Genomic DNA, 20,052 nt, shown 5'->3' with positions numbered 1-20,052 from the left:
GATGTAGCCTGTGTCAAATGTTTCTGGTAGCAGGATCTGCAGTTCCCATAGGGTTGAAAGTGTGGCACCCCCTGATGCCATGTGCACCTCCAAGTTCCCAGAGCCACTACCAACTCTGCTAAAGGAGGACTGGCCTGGGAGGGATCCATGTTGGAGAGACGGACTCCTAGCCTTGGGTTTTTTTGGGGGGGGGGGGAGGGAAGATGGGGCGCTGCCCAAACTGGACCATGGGTGGTATTGCATAGTGGTCAAAGGGAAAATTCGGCCTGTTACAGCTGGGTACCGGGTAGACAAAGTCCAGGAACGAGTCAAGAATCAGTAGCCAAATGCCAGAGTGTAATCAGAGTTGTAAATCAGAGGCTGAGCAGGGGATTGGTTCTGGTGACAAAAGCCAAATGCCAGAGATTGAGGGCCAATCAGCCAGGACAAAGCAGAGGACCAACACTGGAAAAGAGCCAGAGAGGAACCAGGTCTGGAGCAGAACGGAGCAGAGAACTGGAAGCAGGAATCAAAATAGGAGCAAGCACAGCATGATATCCATTGAGCAGCAAGAGAGCCGCTTCTGTGCTTAAAAGTCAGCCACCCTTCCTGACCAATCATACGGTGCAGTCAATCAGGTAGCCTGCTGCAGACTAGTTGTACTTGCTGGATTGCCAGTAGACTCCTTCTGCTCCAGACTCTGGTCCCTGTCACCACCTAAACAGTCACAGCCAAACAGAAAGGAAAGGACTTGGAAATACAGATAGTATACAAGCAAATGATATTAAAACAAGCCAAATTAGTCTCTGGCATAACTATGCTGAAGATTCAGGAATATATTTAGCAAGCATCCAACTGAAGGGTAATTCCCATGAAGAATGGAAATATATACTTAGGAAACTGAAAGTTTCTGCTTATCTTAGAGAAAGGATGATCTTATGATCAAGGTACTTGACCAGGACTCAGGCTATTCAGTTCAAAGCTCCCAACTCTGCTACAGGCTCCCTGTGTGACCCTTAATCTCCGTGTGCCTTGATTTCCCATCTGTAAAATGGGAGTGGCAATACTTCCGGTCTCCCATCCTTTAACCAGGTTTCCTTTTTAGAGTAAGACCTTTCTACATATTGATATAGCATCTTGGGCCCTAAGGGTGCTATTGCAACATAATGAATATGAAAAACAAAATTAAAAGCCTAATTAAAAGGATTGTAGTCAGTTTTCCAAGATGAATAATTTCACATCTACTACTAAAAAGAGTTTTCAAATTGATAGCCACCTTTTTCTCCAACTCTCTATCATCATCACATATACATGGGAGCAACATTTCCACATGAAGATAAAGCTTATGTTTCTCCGTACCATAGATGTATGCACCTATTGTGCTGTAATGCTAGAGGCTAAGAGAAAATCAGCTCTAGTTTCCAGCTCAAATTGCCAGAGTCCCAGATAGATGATAGTCTGGCACCTATTTTGCATTTTTTTTTTTTTTTTTGCTCTCTTACATACACAAGCAGCAGAGACTACTTGGGTATACCTTGATTCTCAGAAGCCAGAATCATCTCAGCACTCCAGGTATAACTAGGTGAAATACAAGCACTCTTAGATGGTGAAAGTGCTCATCAAGAAAAGAAATAATCAAGATCCTCTCCTTCAAAACTGCAATTCTGGCCCTTTATTTTCTCTTGCTCTCTCAAAATGACAGTTCTGTATTGTAAGGATACAATAAGGGTGTAATATAAGAATCAGTCTGAATACACTTCAAGGAGAAAGTCTTTAAATACGTATTTTCTTGTGTTTTTTCTTGGGTCAGTAATTTTAATTTTTCATGCAGAAGTGTCAGTAGCAAGCTAGGCTAGAAAAACAGACGCAGAAGAAAGGCTATTCGCAATGCCACCAATTAACTTCTGAAAAGGTAAAGCACTGTATAACAGTTAATTATTGTTATAAGATACACACATACCAACAGAGGTAATCAATTTAATGAAGCACATTTCTTTAACATTGCACTGCTTCCTACTAGGAAGATCTTCTGTCAGAAAAGGAAATCAATCTTTGGTTGGCACCTATACCTACTTGAAAGCAGTACACCATATTGACAGTGGGCATAGTGCCATGCTAACAGATGGGCATGATTGTAAATAAGCCAAAGAAACAAAGTGTGCATTACACATTCCTGTTAAAAAAGCTGTAAATCTATGCAGTATTTTGTACTTACACACAAAGAAATCTTAAAACTGCCCTTCTTAGAAGAAGGTGTGAGTCTAGGTGACTGAATGAACAACCCATATGAGCTGGAGGAAAAAAAATACTATGTAATGATCATCCATTCAGATTTCTGTGGTGGGTTAACATTTCTAAATAATTCTGCATACACAGGGTCCTCCACACTGTGGAATTAATTAAGCCTAGGCGTTTCTACTTCAACTGATAGACAGTTTAGATTTTAAGGTCACAGCAGCTATGTTTTATTAGTGTGATTCAACAAGAAAAAAAAAGTTAAGCAATCTCCTGAACCAATAAGCCACTCCCAATTTTTGGGCTGGCCAACCAAACAAGAAAGAAAATCTCTCCAGAGTACATAAACCAGCTACATGAAACAACCCACAGCCCTCTGAATACCAAATGTAGTTTCAGTTTTTCCTTCTTTGAGAAAAGGCCTGTCCATTTCCATTTACACACAAGGCTTAGGTGACCGATTTAAGCTACTTTCCTACCACTTCAGAGAGCTGAAGTAAGAATTCACTGGTCCAAAGAGGCAAAGCTAGTATCTGCAGCTGGGATTTAACCTCATATCTGTTTTAAGACTAAAACCTCATCATTCATCTCCAGTACTTTGACTCAATCTAGCATTGCTGTTCAGTTAAACTACGTGTTCTCTTAGGACATCTAAACTTCAAGCTGGAGGTGGTGGTGATTTCCAGCTCAAGCAGACACCCACATTAGCTTGCAGTTAGCTAATGCACTAATATAAAATATAGCCACAACAGCACAAGCTGTGAGAGGGGTTAGCCTGGAAAAAAAAAAATCAGGCTCCCAATATTTAACAACAAAAGAAGAGTCCTCTGCCAACTGCTAAACAGCTAAAAAAATAGTTCACAAAGCTTGCTTCAACACAATAATGGTGATCTTCATGTAGAAGAGACGAGCATTTTCCATCTAAACAAAACATGAGTAATAGAACCCTGTGAATGCATGTCACTCTACTTTAGTTTGAATGTCATGCTATGTGAAAGACAACAAGAGGTGGGTGGGAAAGATTAAGCAGAAACTTTAAACTCTGAATAAAAGCAAAAAAGCAGAATAAAGTCATTTTAGGATGTCAGCAATGTAGGAATCAAGGGCATGATCATTAGGTTAATATCTTGGCCAAATATTCACATGCAGCAAATCTCACGAGTAAATCTCACTGTATATAACACAACTATCAAATTCACAGAGCAAATCACTCACAACAGGCCTGATTACAGAGCTAAAGACAAAGCAAGGCATGAAGAACATTACATTATAGATCTCTTTATTAATTCCTCCAAGTACAGTGCATTAAAATTCAAGCAACCTTAAGAAAGTCAATAATCCAATAATCTACATTTATTTTACAGCAGCAATTCCCATCTGACGGTCCATGGACTAGTGGCGGACCATGAATGGCATGGAGCCCCGCATGGCAGCCTTAGAGCAGCCACTACCCAGGCAGCAGCGCTCAGCTGGGAGGCAGCACAGGACTAGATGGGGAGGAGGGGAGGGCGGGACAGGCGCTGGGGGCTCAAGGGGCAGGGCTACTACTGGGGAACTCTAAGGTGAGGGCTCTAAGAGGCAGGGGCTGACACTGGGGGGCACCTGGGGTGGGGAGCTGGCAGTGGTGGACTCTGGGGTTGGGCTAGTAGTAGAAGACTTATGGGGGCAGGGCTGGCACTGGGGGGCTCTGGGCACAGGGCTAATATTTGGGCTTTGGGCTAGCACTGAGAGGGGGCTCTGGAGGAGACTGGGTGCAGTGGGGCTCTGGAAACAGGAGGTTGGCACTAGGGGAGGCTGGTGAGGGGGCTTTAAGAGGCATGGGGCTGGCACTGGGGGGCTCTGAGGGTGGGAGGCTGGCACTGAGGGGTTGGGTGCAAGGGACTCTGCAAGTGTGTGTCTGGCATAGGGGGTAATGCAGGGGTGGAGGGCTCTGGGGTTAGGGCTGGCACCGGGGGGCTCTGGGAACGGGGTCTACCCCAGCCCTCAGAGCTGCCGCAAACAGCTGTGGCAGCCGCCGGCCATGTAGCAAATACTGGAGCTGAAGCCGGCTGTTCGCGGCAGCGCTGGGGACTAGGGCTTTTGGTGGATTGGTAACATTTTATTTGCATATTCATTATTTGCATAATGAATATGCAAATAAAACTTTACCGGTCTGCCAAAAGTTTGTGACTAGGTATAAAAAAAGGTTGTAAACCACTGTTTCACAGGATTTACTACATGCAAACAATTGTCAGCTCTTGATGTTTCCAAAAGCCAGAGTAGATTTTCAATGACAGATAAATATGTTTTAAAATAGAATTCAGAGAGGTACCCGTGTTTGTCTGTTTCAGTAAAAACAAGGAGTCTGGCAGTACTAATACCCTAATAAATGTATTACCTTAAGTGCCACCGGACTCCTTTTTTTTTTTTTAAATAGAGGGAGAGAACGAGAAAAGGAGATTCCAAGGGAGCATATTATGGCTCAAGAATCCCTCAGGATATGGAGAAAATAATCTATCTTCTCTGGAAAGAGTTTGGACCCTTCAAACTGGAGATCTTCTGCAGCTCTTTGGACAACCCAGAAAGGTGTAGCTGAAAAGCCCACCTTTGTACCACTGTCACAGGGACCAGGCTGCTGTATCAGCTATGTCCAGTGCTGTTTCTAGTACTAGTCTGGCTATTAAATGAGCCTAAAAATGACCTGAAATTGCTCCTTTTACATCTCCTCCAGTAAATGGCCCAGAAACACATTCAGTTTCCCGTAATTAATAAACTAATTTTGCCATGATAGGTTGGTAATTCACAACTTTACCTTATAATGTTGCTGACACAAATACCGTGTTGCCAAGCCCAACTGTTTGGAGTTGATGACTTGGCATGATGTTGCTTGATTCACTATGATGGAGTTGGGTTGTGGATGTTGGAACAGGCATCCTGCCTCTATGGGACGGATGTAGGGATGGGGTTTTTGAGGTCTAATGTTGGTTGGCGCAATGGAGGCTGCTATCTGCGGGATGATTTTGGTAGGCTCTGGGAATCACATCACTAATAAGAAGGGCAATTCTGGATTAAGGATGTTAAGTAACGGTTAAGTGATGAGTCGAGTAGCCGCTGGGGCTCTTGTACATTTCAAAGGGGGAAGTCCCGCTGACTCAGGCTGCATGTGGCATGCCAGCTTTGAAATGTACAAAAGTCCCCAGCGGGGGCTCTTGTACATTTCAAAGTGGCAGTGCAGCATGGAGCCCGGAGTCAGCGGGGGACTCAGAGTTGCCCACTGACTCCAGGCTCCATGCTGTGCTGCCAATTTTAAATGCCAGGCTGCAGCTGGAGTCAGCTGGGGAGATGTGCGGTATTTCCCCAGAAACCTGGGGTCATCTGGAGACTCCCCAGCTGATCCAGGGTTCCACGGAAATGCTGGGCTCCACGCATGGCAGCACCGCACAGCTGATCCCCAGCTCAGCTGTGCAGCGCTGTCCCTTTCAAATGCTGAGGTGGCATTTCAAAGGGGTAGCACCACACAGCTGGGTCCAGGATCAGCTGTGCAAGGCTGCCCCTTGGAATGCCACCTCAGCATTTCAAAGGAGCAGAGCCGCACAGCTAATCCCAGGCTCAGATGTGCAGCACCACCGCTTTGAAGTACCTTCCCCACCCACCCACTTTGCTTCCTCTATCTGACAGAGGCAGCAAAGGGAGAGGGAATCAATTAGTGGACTGACTATCCAATACGCTTTTGCTTATCTCATAGTCAACTAGTCCTTAACATCCCTATTCTGGATGAGGAGGAGGGGTGCAGAATATCCACCAAGTTGTGAAGTTTATCTGCCACCTCTTGTATGGGAATCTGCAGTTCAGTTGCCACCGCTTGGTACAAATCAGAACATTATTAAACCCATCACCTAGTGATGGGGGGAAGGAATTACAACCTCCTCTGGTGGAGCTAGGGAGAAATTTGCTTCCCCTTCAAGCCCTTCTTTCTGTTCTAAAAATGCTTCCTCCTTCCCTGAGTCACAGGCTCTGGACAGGCAGGCTGCAGAAGACCACCTGGTGGACTCTAAGAGACACGGGATAGCCATGGTACATGGGATGTGTATGTCACCCAAGAATCGCAATATGGCCATGGGGACAAAGAAGGGACATGGGTGAAGCAGTTACCCAAGGGGGCCCACATCACACTTGTGGGTTAGCTCAATGGAATTGAGGACAACTCTTGATTGGGATGGAGGGCCACAATGAGGAGCCAGGGAAATGACCTCCTCCTGGCCACTGTCAAACTTGCCATTGGGTACAGACCATACTGACCAGGGTATTTGGTGGTCCACAATCTGGAGCTAAAAGCAATTCTGGGTGCAGGAATGTGCTTGGTACCAAGTAATGGGTATTGCGGTTCTTCCCCAGCCATCAAATCTACCAGAACTCATGTAGTATCCTGAGTTTACACAGTACCATGATGTCCATGGCTATCTGTCCCACAATCCAGACAAAACACACATGTGAACCAAACCAGAAAGTGTGTTAGAATACAACAAACTTCAAAGAAACATCCTTCTCTCCTGAAAGTTTTCCAGGTTGACAGCTTCTACTTTCCCACACCCTTGGAACCTCACCCCTCCCAGGGGGTGGCAGGTCCCTTTCTAGACCTTTTCAGGTCCACCTCCCAAACCAAAAACTTCTTCACATGCATCCATTTAAGAGACCAGATACCAGAAAAAAAATGTCACATTGCGCAGCCTGGCTGATATATACCTGTGGAAGAAAAAAAAAATTACGTTTTCGGTGTGTTTCCTAAAAAAGAGACTGTATCTTCATCTAAGCTGTCTGAAAATGGCCCAACTCTATGTGCGCACTAATGCATTACTAAAGGGGCTTATTAATGTTAGCCTCTATGAAAGATCAGCTAACTCTGACACGCACAAGCAAGCCTTGTATGGGTGAAGGAAATGGCCTACTGACTGACTGGTGGAAATGAATACTCCCAAAGAATATTAGGCTATAGCTATGTATGGCTAGAAACATGAGTCTGCCAAAAAGAATGCCAAAAATGTCTTAATAAAGACAATTCCCACAAAGGAAATCGCCATCTTGGTCAGAGTTAAAAGACGATGTAATATCAACAGTTAACTGAGACTTAATCCATAGATCTCCACAGGGTCTCCAATTACAGTTACTGACACACACACTTACATTTCTGGACCTTATGATTAAACACCCAAGTTAGCAGGCATAAGGAGAACACTTCAAGTTCAGAGATAAAAGGATTTCAACTATGAACAGGAAATATTTCAGTTTCTATTATTCCAAGTGCAATTACACTTTGAAAATTAATTATAGAAGAAGCTCAGAATTACAAACACCAGAGATATAAAGGGACTGGTCAACCGTCACCTCATTTGGAACTTGAAGTACACAATCAAGCAGCAATAAAGACAAAAAAGCAAACAGTACAATCCTGAGTTAAATATAAACTACTAAAGAACAGGGATGTGAAGAACTAGTCAACTATCTGATAAGCATTTGCTCCCCCCCCCCTTGCTGCCTCTATTAGAAAGAGGCAGCAAGGGGGTGAGAAAGAGGAGGGGGACTTCAAAGCGGCAGCACCATGTGGAGCCTGGGGCCAGACCCCGAGGTCCACACGATGCTGCCACTTTGAAACACCGCATGCAGCCCAGGGCCAGCTGAGGTGTCCCTAGGCTGCACGCAGTGTTTCAAAGTGGCAGCACCGCATGGAACCCAGGGTCAGTATGAGAGTCCCAGCTGATCCCGGACTCCACACAGCACTGCCATTTTGAATGCCATGAGGAGCCTGGTGCTGGGCTCCCCACGGCATTTCAGAGCGGCAGCACTGCACAGAGCCCGGGGGAGTCCCCTGCTGATCCTGGGCTCCACACGGCCCTTTCACCTTTGAAGTGTAGCTAAGGCTGTTGCTACACTTCACAGGTGGGGGCACCCTATCAACTAATCGAATAGTTGATGCAAAATGCATTGACTATTCAATTAGTTAATTACTCACAATTTAACATCCCTACTAAAAAACTTAAGAGAAAGTTTAAAATGATTTGACAAGGTATGGAATCTGCTTCTGTCCCAGTTTCACTTAAATTAAGACGATTAAAAGCAGCATTTTTCTTCTGCATAGTAAAGATTCCAAACTTAAGTCACTGCTCAGTTATAAACTTTTCAAAGAATCACCATAAGGTTTGTCAGTTATGAACAATCTCTATTCCCGAGGTGTTCACAACTCTGAGGTTCCCTCCTATTGAGTGTAAAATGGTATCTTCTTGCTCAACAGGCCCATTCTTTCTAAATATTTGATCATATGAGCATACAGAGAGACAAAACCCTGCTTTTGTGGCTTTTTTACTCCTGCATGACCTGCAGAACCAACACACCTAAGGAGCTGTCTATACTGCAACCAGTGGTGCAATCTGCAGTTCAGTTGCAGCACCAGATGTGCTCTAGCTAGCTCTCTCAAAAAAGATATGAGGACACTGAAGTGTGGGCTAAAGTGTCAGCTGAATATGTGTGCCTGACGCCCAGGATACACACACACTTGTGCAGCTGGCGTATCAGCAGAACTGTTTACAGACTCTCCTACCTGTGTGCAAACCCACCAAGGAAATCGGCTCACAGGTATCACTGAGGGCCTAAGTGAGTCATCTTTATTATTAGTGAAGATGTGTGCAAAAAAAGAACCCAGCTTGAGTCTAAGGAGGAGGGATATGGGAGTGACCTGCCCCAAGTCATAAGCCAAACCCTCTGTACCCCATCCTGTATTCCAGTCCCTAGTCACAACTCTTTCCCAGACCTTAACTCTTTCCTACACCCCTCCACCAGATCAGAACCCTCTCCTGTATCCATACTCCCTCCCCCAGACCCTGCACTCCCTCCTGCACTCCTATCTCTTGACCCACGCCAGAACTACTCCTCTCTCAGAAAAAAAACCTCCTAGACCCCATGCCCACTCCTGCACCCTAATCCCTTGCCCTGAGCTCTCTTCTGCACTCAACCTCCATCCTGCACCTCCTCTTTTAATACCACAGAGTGCAGCCCTTGACCATTTACCAAATTCTTGGAGTGGAGTCCCATCAAAAATTATTGCCTCCTCCCATCCCCTGGGTTAATCATCTTCCCCCCTCCCCCCCCCCACACACAGAGCTGGGCATGCTCCAGCTGGAGCTTGGGTATAAAAGCTCAGTCTGCGTTGACAGAGGGGAAAGAGGTGCAGAGAGGACCACCTGCACTCCCAGGAAGAGGCCAGCAAGATGAAGCCAAACCCTGACAGACAGACAGGGGACATCACAGACATTAGAGAGGCCAGGGGATCGCAGAGACTGAGACTTGGGTAGGAAATGACCCAGGGGAATTTTCCAGGGTAATGGACAGAAACAGTTCAGGGCTTGGCGTGTTTCAGTTGGAAACCTGACAAGCCAATGACAGGTTTACCTGCCACCAATAGGGCCCTGGTGGAGAAGGAGAGAGGGCCTGGGTCCCTGTATCCTGGCCACCACCTACTTGAGGCTCACCCCACCAATGATATTAACTCTGGCCATTATGCCACACTCCCCTGACCACAGGGGTGATTGTATTGATTTTGGCAGACAGGCCGCCCCACACTACCATTAAGGTTAATAAAGGACTCTGCCTCAGGAAGTGGAATACCCTGCCCCACAAACTTGGCTGCCTTGTTCCCTGCCCCAAAGTGTAACGGGGTGTATCAGCCCTGCAACAGAACTCAGACACACTAAAGCACGAAGTAGCATTTTGCAGCCCCTTTTCAGACTAGAAGCCCACTTGAAGAACAGAACCAGCCTGTGCCAACATGTGTGGAATCTGGAGGGAGACGCATCCTCCTGCAATCTGTGCTCCTCCCCTCCAAGTTCCATGCAGCCTACTACAGAGCCTAATGATGCTTTCCACAGTATCTGATTACATCTGTAAACACACACATTTATGATTTATGATTCCCCAAACTGTATCTGTGATATATTAGCTGAGGCAGCTATGGAAGTCTCCTAGGTGAAGGGAACTGAATTCAGACTCATCATCAGAAAAGTATGGATACAATTCTTGGGCAGAAGCCTAGACTGCTTTCCCCAAACCAGTGCCAAGGTGATGGTACGAGGGCCATCATAAACTCAGAAAGATGAATTGGCCTAGAAGATAAAATACAGGTTGATTGGACTTTCCCTGATAAGCCAATCTAATAAAAACTAATTATATCTGTTAACATCAAATATTCTTAAAAGATCAGTTTTCATGCCACATCTGTTCCACAGAATACACTGGTTTAAGTACTTTATAGAAATTTGCCAAAAGCACAAGAGTCGTCAGTTTCAAAGATTAACCTAATGGGAACTTGGTTTTCTGAAGCAGTGTCTTGCGGTGGCCATCTTCTGACCTCAAGGGGCAAGGATGAGGGGTTAAGGATAGATGAGACTGTTTCTTTCATGGAATTTTTCTTGAGCTTTACTTTTTCTGTCTCCTGTGAATAGTACCATGAAGACAGTGTCTGCAGTACACAGCTTCCAAAAGACTACCCAAGCAGTACTCTTTATCCCCTCTACACAATGAAGAGTTCCACCAGATTTCTGCACAATATGGCTAAAAATGTAACTAAGGCTCCTTAAAACAACCTGTCTAGTCTTTTTGTATTGCACAGTCAGAATATGTATGATCAGAATCTAAACATTCTTTTCAATAATTTTCAGTCTTACTGAAGGAATATTTTTATTTTAAAGTCTGTAAAAGTCATGCTAATTTCTTGTTCCTGTGGCCTCCAAGTGATGTTTACCTCTGCCACATATCTACCAGCATCAACAGGTCTCACAGAGAGTCATTGCATGCACAAAGTTGCCTTTAATTTATTTGATGTAGTACAGAGCAAGGAAACATAGCATAAGGAATAAACATAGCATAAGGAATAAATTAAACTAATTCCTCAAGAAGTCATCTACTCCAATCCTGCCCACAGAGGCAGAATTAAGTACACCTAGAAATCCATGATGGTGTTTGTCTAACTTGTTCTTAAAACCTCCAATGACTTTTCCTGACCCACATGCAGAGAAATTAGAAGACAGAAAATACAAGATGGTATCTGGCTCACGCTTGTGAGAATGATAGTGTAGAACAGGTGTGGGGAACTTTTTTTGGGTCGGGGCCACTGATCCACAGAAAAATCAGTTGGAGGCTGCACACAAGAGAGAAGAAAAACAAAAACAAAAAACCCCTCACTGACTTAGCCCTTAACTGAGGAGAAACACAATTCCCACATTCCCCTCGCACATTAGAGCCTAGGGTGGCCCAGCCTAGTAGATTTTGGGTGCTCCAGCCCCGCGGTGGGGTTGCAGGGGGGCTGGAGTGCCAGCATGGACTCCCCAAAGCTGGGGGTGCCTTGAGCCTTGGGGACCACATCCCGGCAAGCAGAGGTCCGCATCCTCTGATGAGAGTTTTCTGATGAAACACAGTTTAGTTGGCATAGCCACAAGCTACACAAAAATTTAGACGTGAACACTGACATTAAAAATAATTTAAGTAGCCAGTAGGGTGTCATATCTTAGAGAAGTAATATAACAAAGTTCTTCTACCCCAGAACTCACACAGCCAGTAAATAGGCCTTAACCCCATCCAAATTTTTGGCAGAAGCTCATTAAGATGCTAACGCCAAATTTGCAATACTCTGTACAGATGTATAACTTCATAATCATACATTCATATATTCTTCTATAAACTTCAGGTAAATAGGACCCCAAAGTATCTGTACTGCCAAGTAACTTTCAGATCAAATACCATACCACACATTTGGAATAGCATCTCTGTCTGAAAGGACTATGCATATTAAATATAGTTACAGTGAACTAAAGCCTATGGGCCAAATTCTGTACACTTTAAACAGATTACGAGCTGGCGAAAACCTTGTTCTAAGTTAAAACTTCCTTGAGATTGATTGGTACAAATCTACCCTTCAAACAATAAGTGTAATGATGCATTATATCACAGATCTGCACTTAAGAAAAATGGGTTATATGAACCTGCCCAGGAATTTAGGATTGAGAGCGCACAGGGGGTTTTGCTGAGTATTATTTTGCATAAGGGGAAAGCATGTATGAGAGAAAATATAAGACCAGAGAGAGAGCAAGAGCGCATGAGCATCTGAAGAAATCTGAGTTTGTACACATAGTATAACCCCCTCAGAGAAGTAATATTCTTGGTGAGAGTGCTGACAGACAATTCTGGGCCTGTAAACAAACTTTTTCTGCCTTTGGCTCCTCCTGCATTTGGAGAAGCAGGATTTGTTTATTTACAAGGCATGTACCAAGGCTGCATAGAAAAACAGACATCAACTTTTTCTCCCAAATGGAACACTCAGAACTCTGAACATTATTTAACTGGAAGGTAAATTATGGGGTAAATGCACAAGCACTTCTACTGAATTCAGAGGGACTAATCATGGAAATTAAATAAGCAGGACTTGAATGTAAATTAAAATACAAGTCAGACTTATAAAATTCATTTCTATATAATGTTGACAGGCATATCAAAAAAATTAAAAAGGAAAGTTAGTCTGTCATTCTGTACCATGAAATATATCTATGCCTTTATGTTCATTAAAAAAACACCATGTAACAGAACATATATTTTACGTAAAATGTATGTCTAATTTAGAACAGAAGACAGGTATAAAGTTTTTCTTTCCCTCTAGTGACATGCACCTGTTAAAAACAGATCTTCTGTATTTCCTGATAATTTGAGCAGTAAAAATTGCTCATGACAAGCTGATAGTTTAGTTTACTGTAATTTACAGAGACTGTGAAAAAAATAAATTACACAAAAGAGGCAAACATAATGCTTACTTTCTCTAAAGGCTTTACAGTAGCCAAGGAAAGACAACAAAAAGAACAGGGCACACAACAGGTCTGCTCTGCCAACAATCCCTGAAACCTTGGAAAAAAGAAAAAGAAAATAAAAACAAAGTAAATCCATTTTATCAAAAGTATTTATTAAAGAAAACATGAGAAAATATACAAGTATAATTGATTGAAAATATAAAATGAACATAATCACTGTCACTTTTTCCATTTCTGTGAACTGTTTTAATAAATGTTGTAAGACCAGAGACATTTTCCCTGATTTTGGCGGAACATTTGTTTGACAACAAGAAGTCAGTGGATGGTTTCGCTTTTACCCCCAGAAAATTTACTAATTAAAAAAAAAAAGAGAGGATTGTGGGCATGATCCAAAGCCTATTCAAATAAATGAAAAGTCTGCCATGGACCAGGCCATAAATGTGTATAATTCTTGGAGACAACTTTTGGGCACTAGCAAACATGCAGCTGTGGCACCTCAAACTGGAAATTGAAAGAAGAATTTTACACTTCAGAAGAGTACATTTCATGTGCTGTAAAGACAGCTTTAACCTATAAACCAGTGTTTCTCAAAGTGGGCCGCAGGCCGCTTTGTTTATCTAGCTCCAGTTCACCATTTCCAGCCAAGGAGAGCCATGGGAAGCACTGTGGCCTAAGCCACGGCTTCCCACACCCCTCTTGGCTGGGAACGGCTAACTAAACCATGAGGCTCAGTGGCTGCGGAGCCTTTAGATCGGGGTGGGCAATAATTTATAATGAGGGACCACGCCAGGATTTTTGTAAGTGGTCAAGGGCCACACTTCTGTGGAGGGGGCGTGGGGTCTGGGACGACAGGTGGGAAGTAGAAGGGAGCTTGGGATAGAGGACTGGGATGTAGGAGGGACTGTGGGGTCTGAGAGGGAGTTTGGATGAAGGATGGAGTTATGATCTGGGATAAGGGCTTGGGGTGAAGGGTCCAGGAGGGGTTATGGGTGCAGGAGAGGATTCTGGCCTGGGGGAGGGGTGCAGGAGGGGGTACAGGGTCTGGGAGGGAGTTGTGATTTGGGAGTAGGGTGCAAAAGGGGGCTTGGGTGGTGATGTGGAGTGGGGAATGGGGTGAAGGAAAGGTTATGGGTACAGGAAAGAATTCTGACCTGGGGGAGGGGGGCAGCAGGGGGTGCAGGGTCTGGGAGGGAGTAGTGACCTGGAGAAGGTGGGGAGAGGGGATACAGAGGATGCAGGTGGTGGTCTGAGGCAGGTAGTTGGGGGAGAGAAGGGGTTGGGCTCTGGCTGGGAGGCACTTACCTAGCCAGCTCCCAGTCAGCAACTCTGCAAACTCCCTGCCTGTGTGCTGGATGACCTGCTCCATGAGCCTCTGCTCCAGCACAGGGAGGGAGGAAGTAAGGGGAGGGGGGGGAATGAGGAGGCTTCTTTCACTGCCCCTGCCTTCAGCAAAATTTCTCAGCTCCTATTGACCAATGGGAGCTTGAGGATTTTGCTAAGGCATAGGAACAATGCATAAAGCTTTCTCCTCCCTGCGCAGAGTGCAGAGCAATTAACAGCCTGCTGTTTAAACCGGCTGCCCGTTCTGTAGCGAGCGTGTTGGCAAGGCAGCCGTGGGCCGGATCCAGCCCGCTAGCCGCCTCTTGCCCACCCCTGCTTTAGATGAACCAGGGTTTCCCAACCTATGGGTCAGGACCCAAATATGGGTCACCATTACATTTCAAAAGTGTTACCAAGTGTCTCCCCAGGTGGCTCTGCCTCCTCTCCTCCCCCCATTTTTGAATTGCCTTAGGTCACCAAGTCTTCCTAAACTGTCAAAATGGGTCCCCATCTGGAAAAGGTTGGGAACCACTGAGATAAACAAATCGGAGCTGCCTGTTAGCAGGAACACTGCTATAAGCCAAGCGAGCCAATTGTTCATGCTTTAAAGAATAAGCTGGACTCCACTTACTACAGCCAAAGGCAGAGAGTGGATGACGACCTAGTGATCTTCCCCCATTCTCTACACAGACTTCTTTATATAATCTGAAGCAGTTACATATGGACAACCCACACAGTGGGTCTGTACCTATAGATCCAGATCCAAATCCCTGAAGCCCTTCCAGGAACTTCAGTGGGTTTGGCTTAAGCCTTTAGAGTGTTAGAGCACACCTTTGCTAGTGCCCTTGGAGCAGCTATTCACAAAGGCACATTGGAAATAGGATTGGACCCACCTGTTGTCATCCTCCTCTTACCCCAATTAGGGAGAGGACTCAAGGACTACAGAGACTGCTCAGGCTATGCTGCTGCTCTGCCATTTTTTTCGGGAGGAGTGGAAAGAGAATTCCTCCTCCGCTAGTCTTCTGTTGGGCAAGGTATGGGTTTCAGAGTGAAATGTAGACTCTGGAGCAAGCCTGCACTTTTCTGACAATATATTAAAGCAAAGGGCCCTGTATTACTTGTTGTCTCTGACTTCAACAGCACTATTTGGGTGAGACAATGGTGCAGGATCAGGCCCTCAGTTCTCAAGGTAAAATTAAAACTGTCTTAAGATCAAACTAGCTATCAAAGTTCCACCTCACAGGCAATATTTTACTACTCAAATGTTAACAGGAAGAACACACACTTTTATTTTGTAAAAGACATAACTATACAGCAGTAGTTCTTAACTGCTATTTAGAAAAATCACACTGACATAACAAATTTTATATTTAAATCTACCAAGACTAAAATATCCATTTTATATATGAAACCTTTTAGTTTCCTTGTGTTTATACATAACAAAAATCAAAACAGGAAACTGACATTCTTCACAGTTATCAGATGTCAAAACATGCCATCTAATTTTAGAGATGGGTTGTCATAATTTCAAGGCAATTGATTTTTTCAGCATCATGGGAGGTGCTGTTTGAATGGTTAGAAATACACGTGTATGTGCTGGAAGTACATAATGCCTTGACTATTACAGTAAAAGACTTACAATTCATTGTTTAACAGATTAAGTACAGCTGTGCATCATCTGACCTTAGAAAAGCGTGTTTATTTTCAGCAGGTTAGGTTCTTCTTTCCGAAACAAACAAATGATATGCTTTTAGTGCCAAATCCTGCAAGCTCATACAAACAGACCCCCTGCACACATGCAGATTAGCTTGCAGAATTGGGGCCTGAGTAACATTTAGAGCCCATTTTAAACAAATATGTGATTTGCAGAATCACAGCAGGAGAAGCAAAATAAATAGTCTGTATTCTCAAGAGGTAGGTAGCAGCAACTTTATCATTCAGGTTGCACTGAAATTTCACTTTATATTCCCAGGAGCATAGAAGCTGCACTTTCCATCAGGTCTTAAGAGCAGCCAGGAACAGTTTTCACTCCCAGCATAATAACTTTATACTGATAGCCACTGTTTTCTAGACTGTTGAAATGCAGAATGTTCTGGTCACACACCCCTTCTAAGGGTGGGGGACAGGAAAACCTGATGTAGAGCTCTGCACCCAAGGATTCTACTACCTAAAGGCAATTCCCCAGCAAGTTGTTTAGTACAGCTGCCTCTCTCTGTTTCACCATCACCATGGTGCAAAAGTGATGGAGCAGGGCCAAGGATCTGATTCAAAGAGGTGGAATAAATCCTTTTGCTATGAATGGAAAATAAATGTTGTACCAAATTTAAGATCACTTACTTCTAGGGCAGAGGCTGAAAATTAGAATTAAAACTCTTTAGTAATTTACAAAGTAGAAGCAGTTAAAATGACTCCTGTTAGATTATGCATATTCAAAGATTTTAAGGTCAGAAGGTACCATCTGTGACTATTTAATCTGACCACCTGTGTAACACAAATCATAGGACTTTCTTGAATTTATACCTGCTTAAATTCAATAACTACCATTGAACTTATAGCCTCTCTTTTAGAGAAACATTTAGTTTTAAATTAAGATATTTCCATTGATGGAGAATCCAACACAATTTTTGATAAACTACTCCAATTTATCCTCACTGTTGAAAATGTGCACCTTAGTTCAGTCTGAATTTATCCAGCTTCAATTTCCAGCCACTAGACCTTGTTACTCCCTTTTCTGCTACATTAAAGAGTCTATTACCAAATTTTTGTTTTGTATTCTTACTTCAGACTAATCAAGTCAGCCCCTTAACCTTCTCTTTGTGAAGATAACAGATTGTGTTCCTCGAGTCTATCACTATGTGGCATGTTTTCCATGTCTTCGGTAACTATCATGGCTCTCTTTCTGAACCCTCTCCAATTTATCAACACCTTTTTCAAACTGCAAACACCAGAACCAGCCTCTATGTTCCTGCAATGCTGCACCAGCACCAAACAGAGAGGCAATATAATCTTCCTGCTCCTAATTGAGATTCCAGTTTATATACATAAGGCAAAAAGGAATTAGCAGTGATTAAGCACTTGCATGCAGTTTCTTCATGCCTCTCTCCTCTGCTACTCATGTCCAGCAATGTGCTCTTCAGCCACTAATTAAAGATGGATGGCCTGAAACAATAGAGCATTTATAATCTACTGTATTTAGATCATTTACTTTTACTGCCCTAAATAACAACTTGCCCTGTAGAATCACTAACTTGTGAACATATTAACCATATTATTACGCGTGATTAATTAGTGTTAATCAGAAACTTTGGAGATATAAAACGTTATATAGAGATCTATTAGGTACTTACACATTCAGTATGCACTGGATGCACAGCAAACAGTGAAGCAGCTAGAAGAGATGCTTTTGGAGCAAGATTTAGCCTTCTTCCTTTACTGTTGTATTGTAGCCCACCCAATAATATCGAGAAGACATCAACCATTAACACAGAAATAGCACAATGCAGTATTATATTGAGGACATGAAAGCCCACCGGGTGAAAGCCTCCAGCAAAAAGGTAATTAATTCTACATAAAAACAAAAACATTGAGATTAAGAGTCAGAGGAGAGCTTGAAGATACACAAAGAAAAACTAAACACCCTTTAGAGAAACAACCTTTATATGAGAAGCTTACTATGAAAAGTACATTTTAAAATACTATCTAACACGTGCATCTTACCATTGTTCTATTATACCCACAAGCCCCTAGTCACAAGGCCCAGATCCTCTCAGAGGATTTCCCTATTTAATAACACCCAGATCCTTTCACCAGTCCCAATCTGTAGCAGTCAGTCACCCATTAATGCACCACCACTACCTTTACAAGACACCACCTAGGAAAAACAGCAAGTGTGGCTATTTATCGGTGCATAACTGTAAAGTTGCATGTCCTAATGCTCTGGGACACCACCCTGTGTAAAAATTAGGAGGTTGGAGAGTCCTGCAGAAAAGCAGCCCAACCTTATGGAGGGCACAGGCGAACTTCAGAGGTAGTGTGTGCATATGCACATTCCTGGAAGTGCAAGCAGGAAGGATGGTGTAACAAAGTGTTCTTTCAGATAAATCCTTAAAAAATGTATTCTTTTTTTAAATCTACACCACTCACACACTCCTAACTGACATGCAAGGTATGAAAGATCCTATGACACTTTCAGTAAAAAAGTAAAAGGGTTCCACAACATTCTTGACCCAATTTTTTCCCCCCACACTGTGTATGGCCCTCTCATTGCTGGGCTTTCATTCTCCACACCAGTGGTGTTCTACACATACAGTTACATGATGTGCTTTGGGATTTTGCACAATGAAAAGGCACAACAAATTATCATCATCAAATGGGCATAGGCGGAAACAGCATTATTTCGGGGACACCTAATGGGTGTGCATGGAAAGAGTTAAAGAAGGCAGGTTGAAGAAGTATGTGAAGAGGGAATTGGTAGTGGCCGGGTTGTTTGGATGACTATTCTGTGTAGGAGTTTATACTAGGAAGGAAAGCTGAACGGGGCGGAGGGTTGTACCACAATTTTCTGTACAATATAAGCATTATGTTAAAAACTTACAGAAACTAAATACAGATAATGGATTTCATCCAGTGTGTCTAGCCAACATGCATCTGGCTCAAGTGGAGTCCATTGTGATGATCTAACCTGTTATAAATGCACAATACACATAAAAGCAAAGTCTTAAGGGAGTTCGGGAAGGCCAATTTGTTACTTGAAGAAATACCTTTTCACTGGCCACCTACATGTGCTCCTCTATTGTGTCATGTTTTTTAACATATGTATATATATTTTCTGTTTAAATTAGCCAGGGCGTTACTGGAGTTAGAATGAGTCTTAGAGGCCTGAAGAGGAAAAGAATCATTTTATAACAGGATCTATGCAATATACGGAAGCCTATATTAGGCATTTACATTATTTATAACTGCGGTGCCTAGAAGCCCAAACTGAATCTAGGCCACACTGTATTAAGCATATAAATACATTGTCACAGATGGTCTAAGGATGTAAGCGTGTAACCATTTAAATGATTAAGCTTATCGGTTTCTGTTACAGTTACACACTGGCTCCCAGCCCTGCTCCCAGGGAGCCAGCTGCTGCCCATGCTGCAGGCTCTGTAGTATAAAGCGTATACTATGGAGCCCACAGCGCAGCCAGCTCCCTGGGAGCAGGGCTAGCAGCTGGAATGTGTCGTGCAGTGCAAGCTGCTCCCAGATGCGGGCAAGCCAGCTGCACTGCAGGCTCTGCAGCATACGCTCAGTTTTTTAACTGTTACATGGTTAGGAATGTTAACTTTAATTTAATCAACGAACTGACTAGTCGATAGAATTTCCATCAACTAGTCGATTAGTCAATAAGCGGGGAGGCCGCAGCGGGGTTAGCTCCCGGCCCCAGGAGCTAACCCTGCTGTAGCTCTGCCTTTTAAATGCATTAAGAGCCGGCAGGCTAAAAACAGGCTGAATAAAGGCTGAAGCACAGCAGGAGGGACCTGGTGCGAGCCTAGACATCTGATTTCTGGCTTGCGCACCCTTCGCTACGCATCAGCTTTTTAAATGTATTAAGAGCTGGCAGGCTCTAAATTCATTTAAAAAGCAGATGTGCAGCGCCTGGTCTCCACTAACCTCTGCCTCCTCTGGAAACGATGCTGGGGGGAACTGACTTTTA

At 43.7% G+C, this 20,052-nt stretch overlaps 1 protein-coding gene across 2 annotated transcripts in view; it reads right to left on the bottom strand.

Annotated features, from left to right (window-relative positions):
• Positions 1-20,052, bottom strand: part of TMTC4 (transmembrane O-mannosyltransferase targeting cadherins 4) — a 74,470-nt gene that overhangs the window by 40,408 nt on the left and 14,010 nt on the right. For both annotated transcript variants that reach the window (XM_006122464.5, XM_006122465.5), the window contains exons 4-5: positions 17,702-17,918; positions 13,041-13,128 (exon numbers count right to left, since the gene is read on the bottom strand). In XM_006122464.5, the coding sequence (XP_006122526.2) occupies positions 13,041-13,128; positions 17,702-17,918 (305 nt within the window). The remainder of the gene's footprint in view (positions 1-13,040; positions 13,129-17,701; positions 17,919-20,052) is intronic.

Source organism: Pelodiscus sinensis, chromosome 1, assembly GCF_052426305.1.
Source record: "Pelodiscus sinensis isolate ZL-2025 chromosome 1, ASM5242630v1, whole genome shotgun sequence".
NCBI classification, from domain to species: domain Eukaryota; kingdom Metazoa; phylum Chordata; order Testudines; family Trionychidae; genus Pelodiscus; species Pelodiscus sinensis.
The sequence above is the reverse complement of the archived record's forward strand: the minus strand, read 5'-3'. Positions and strand labels throughout refer to the sequence as shown.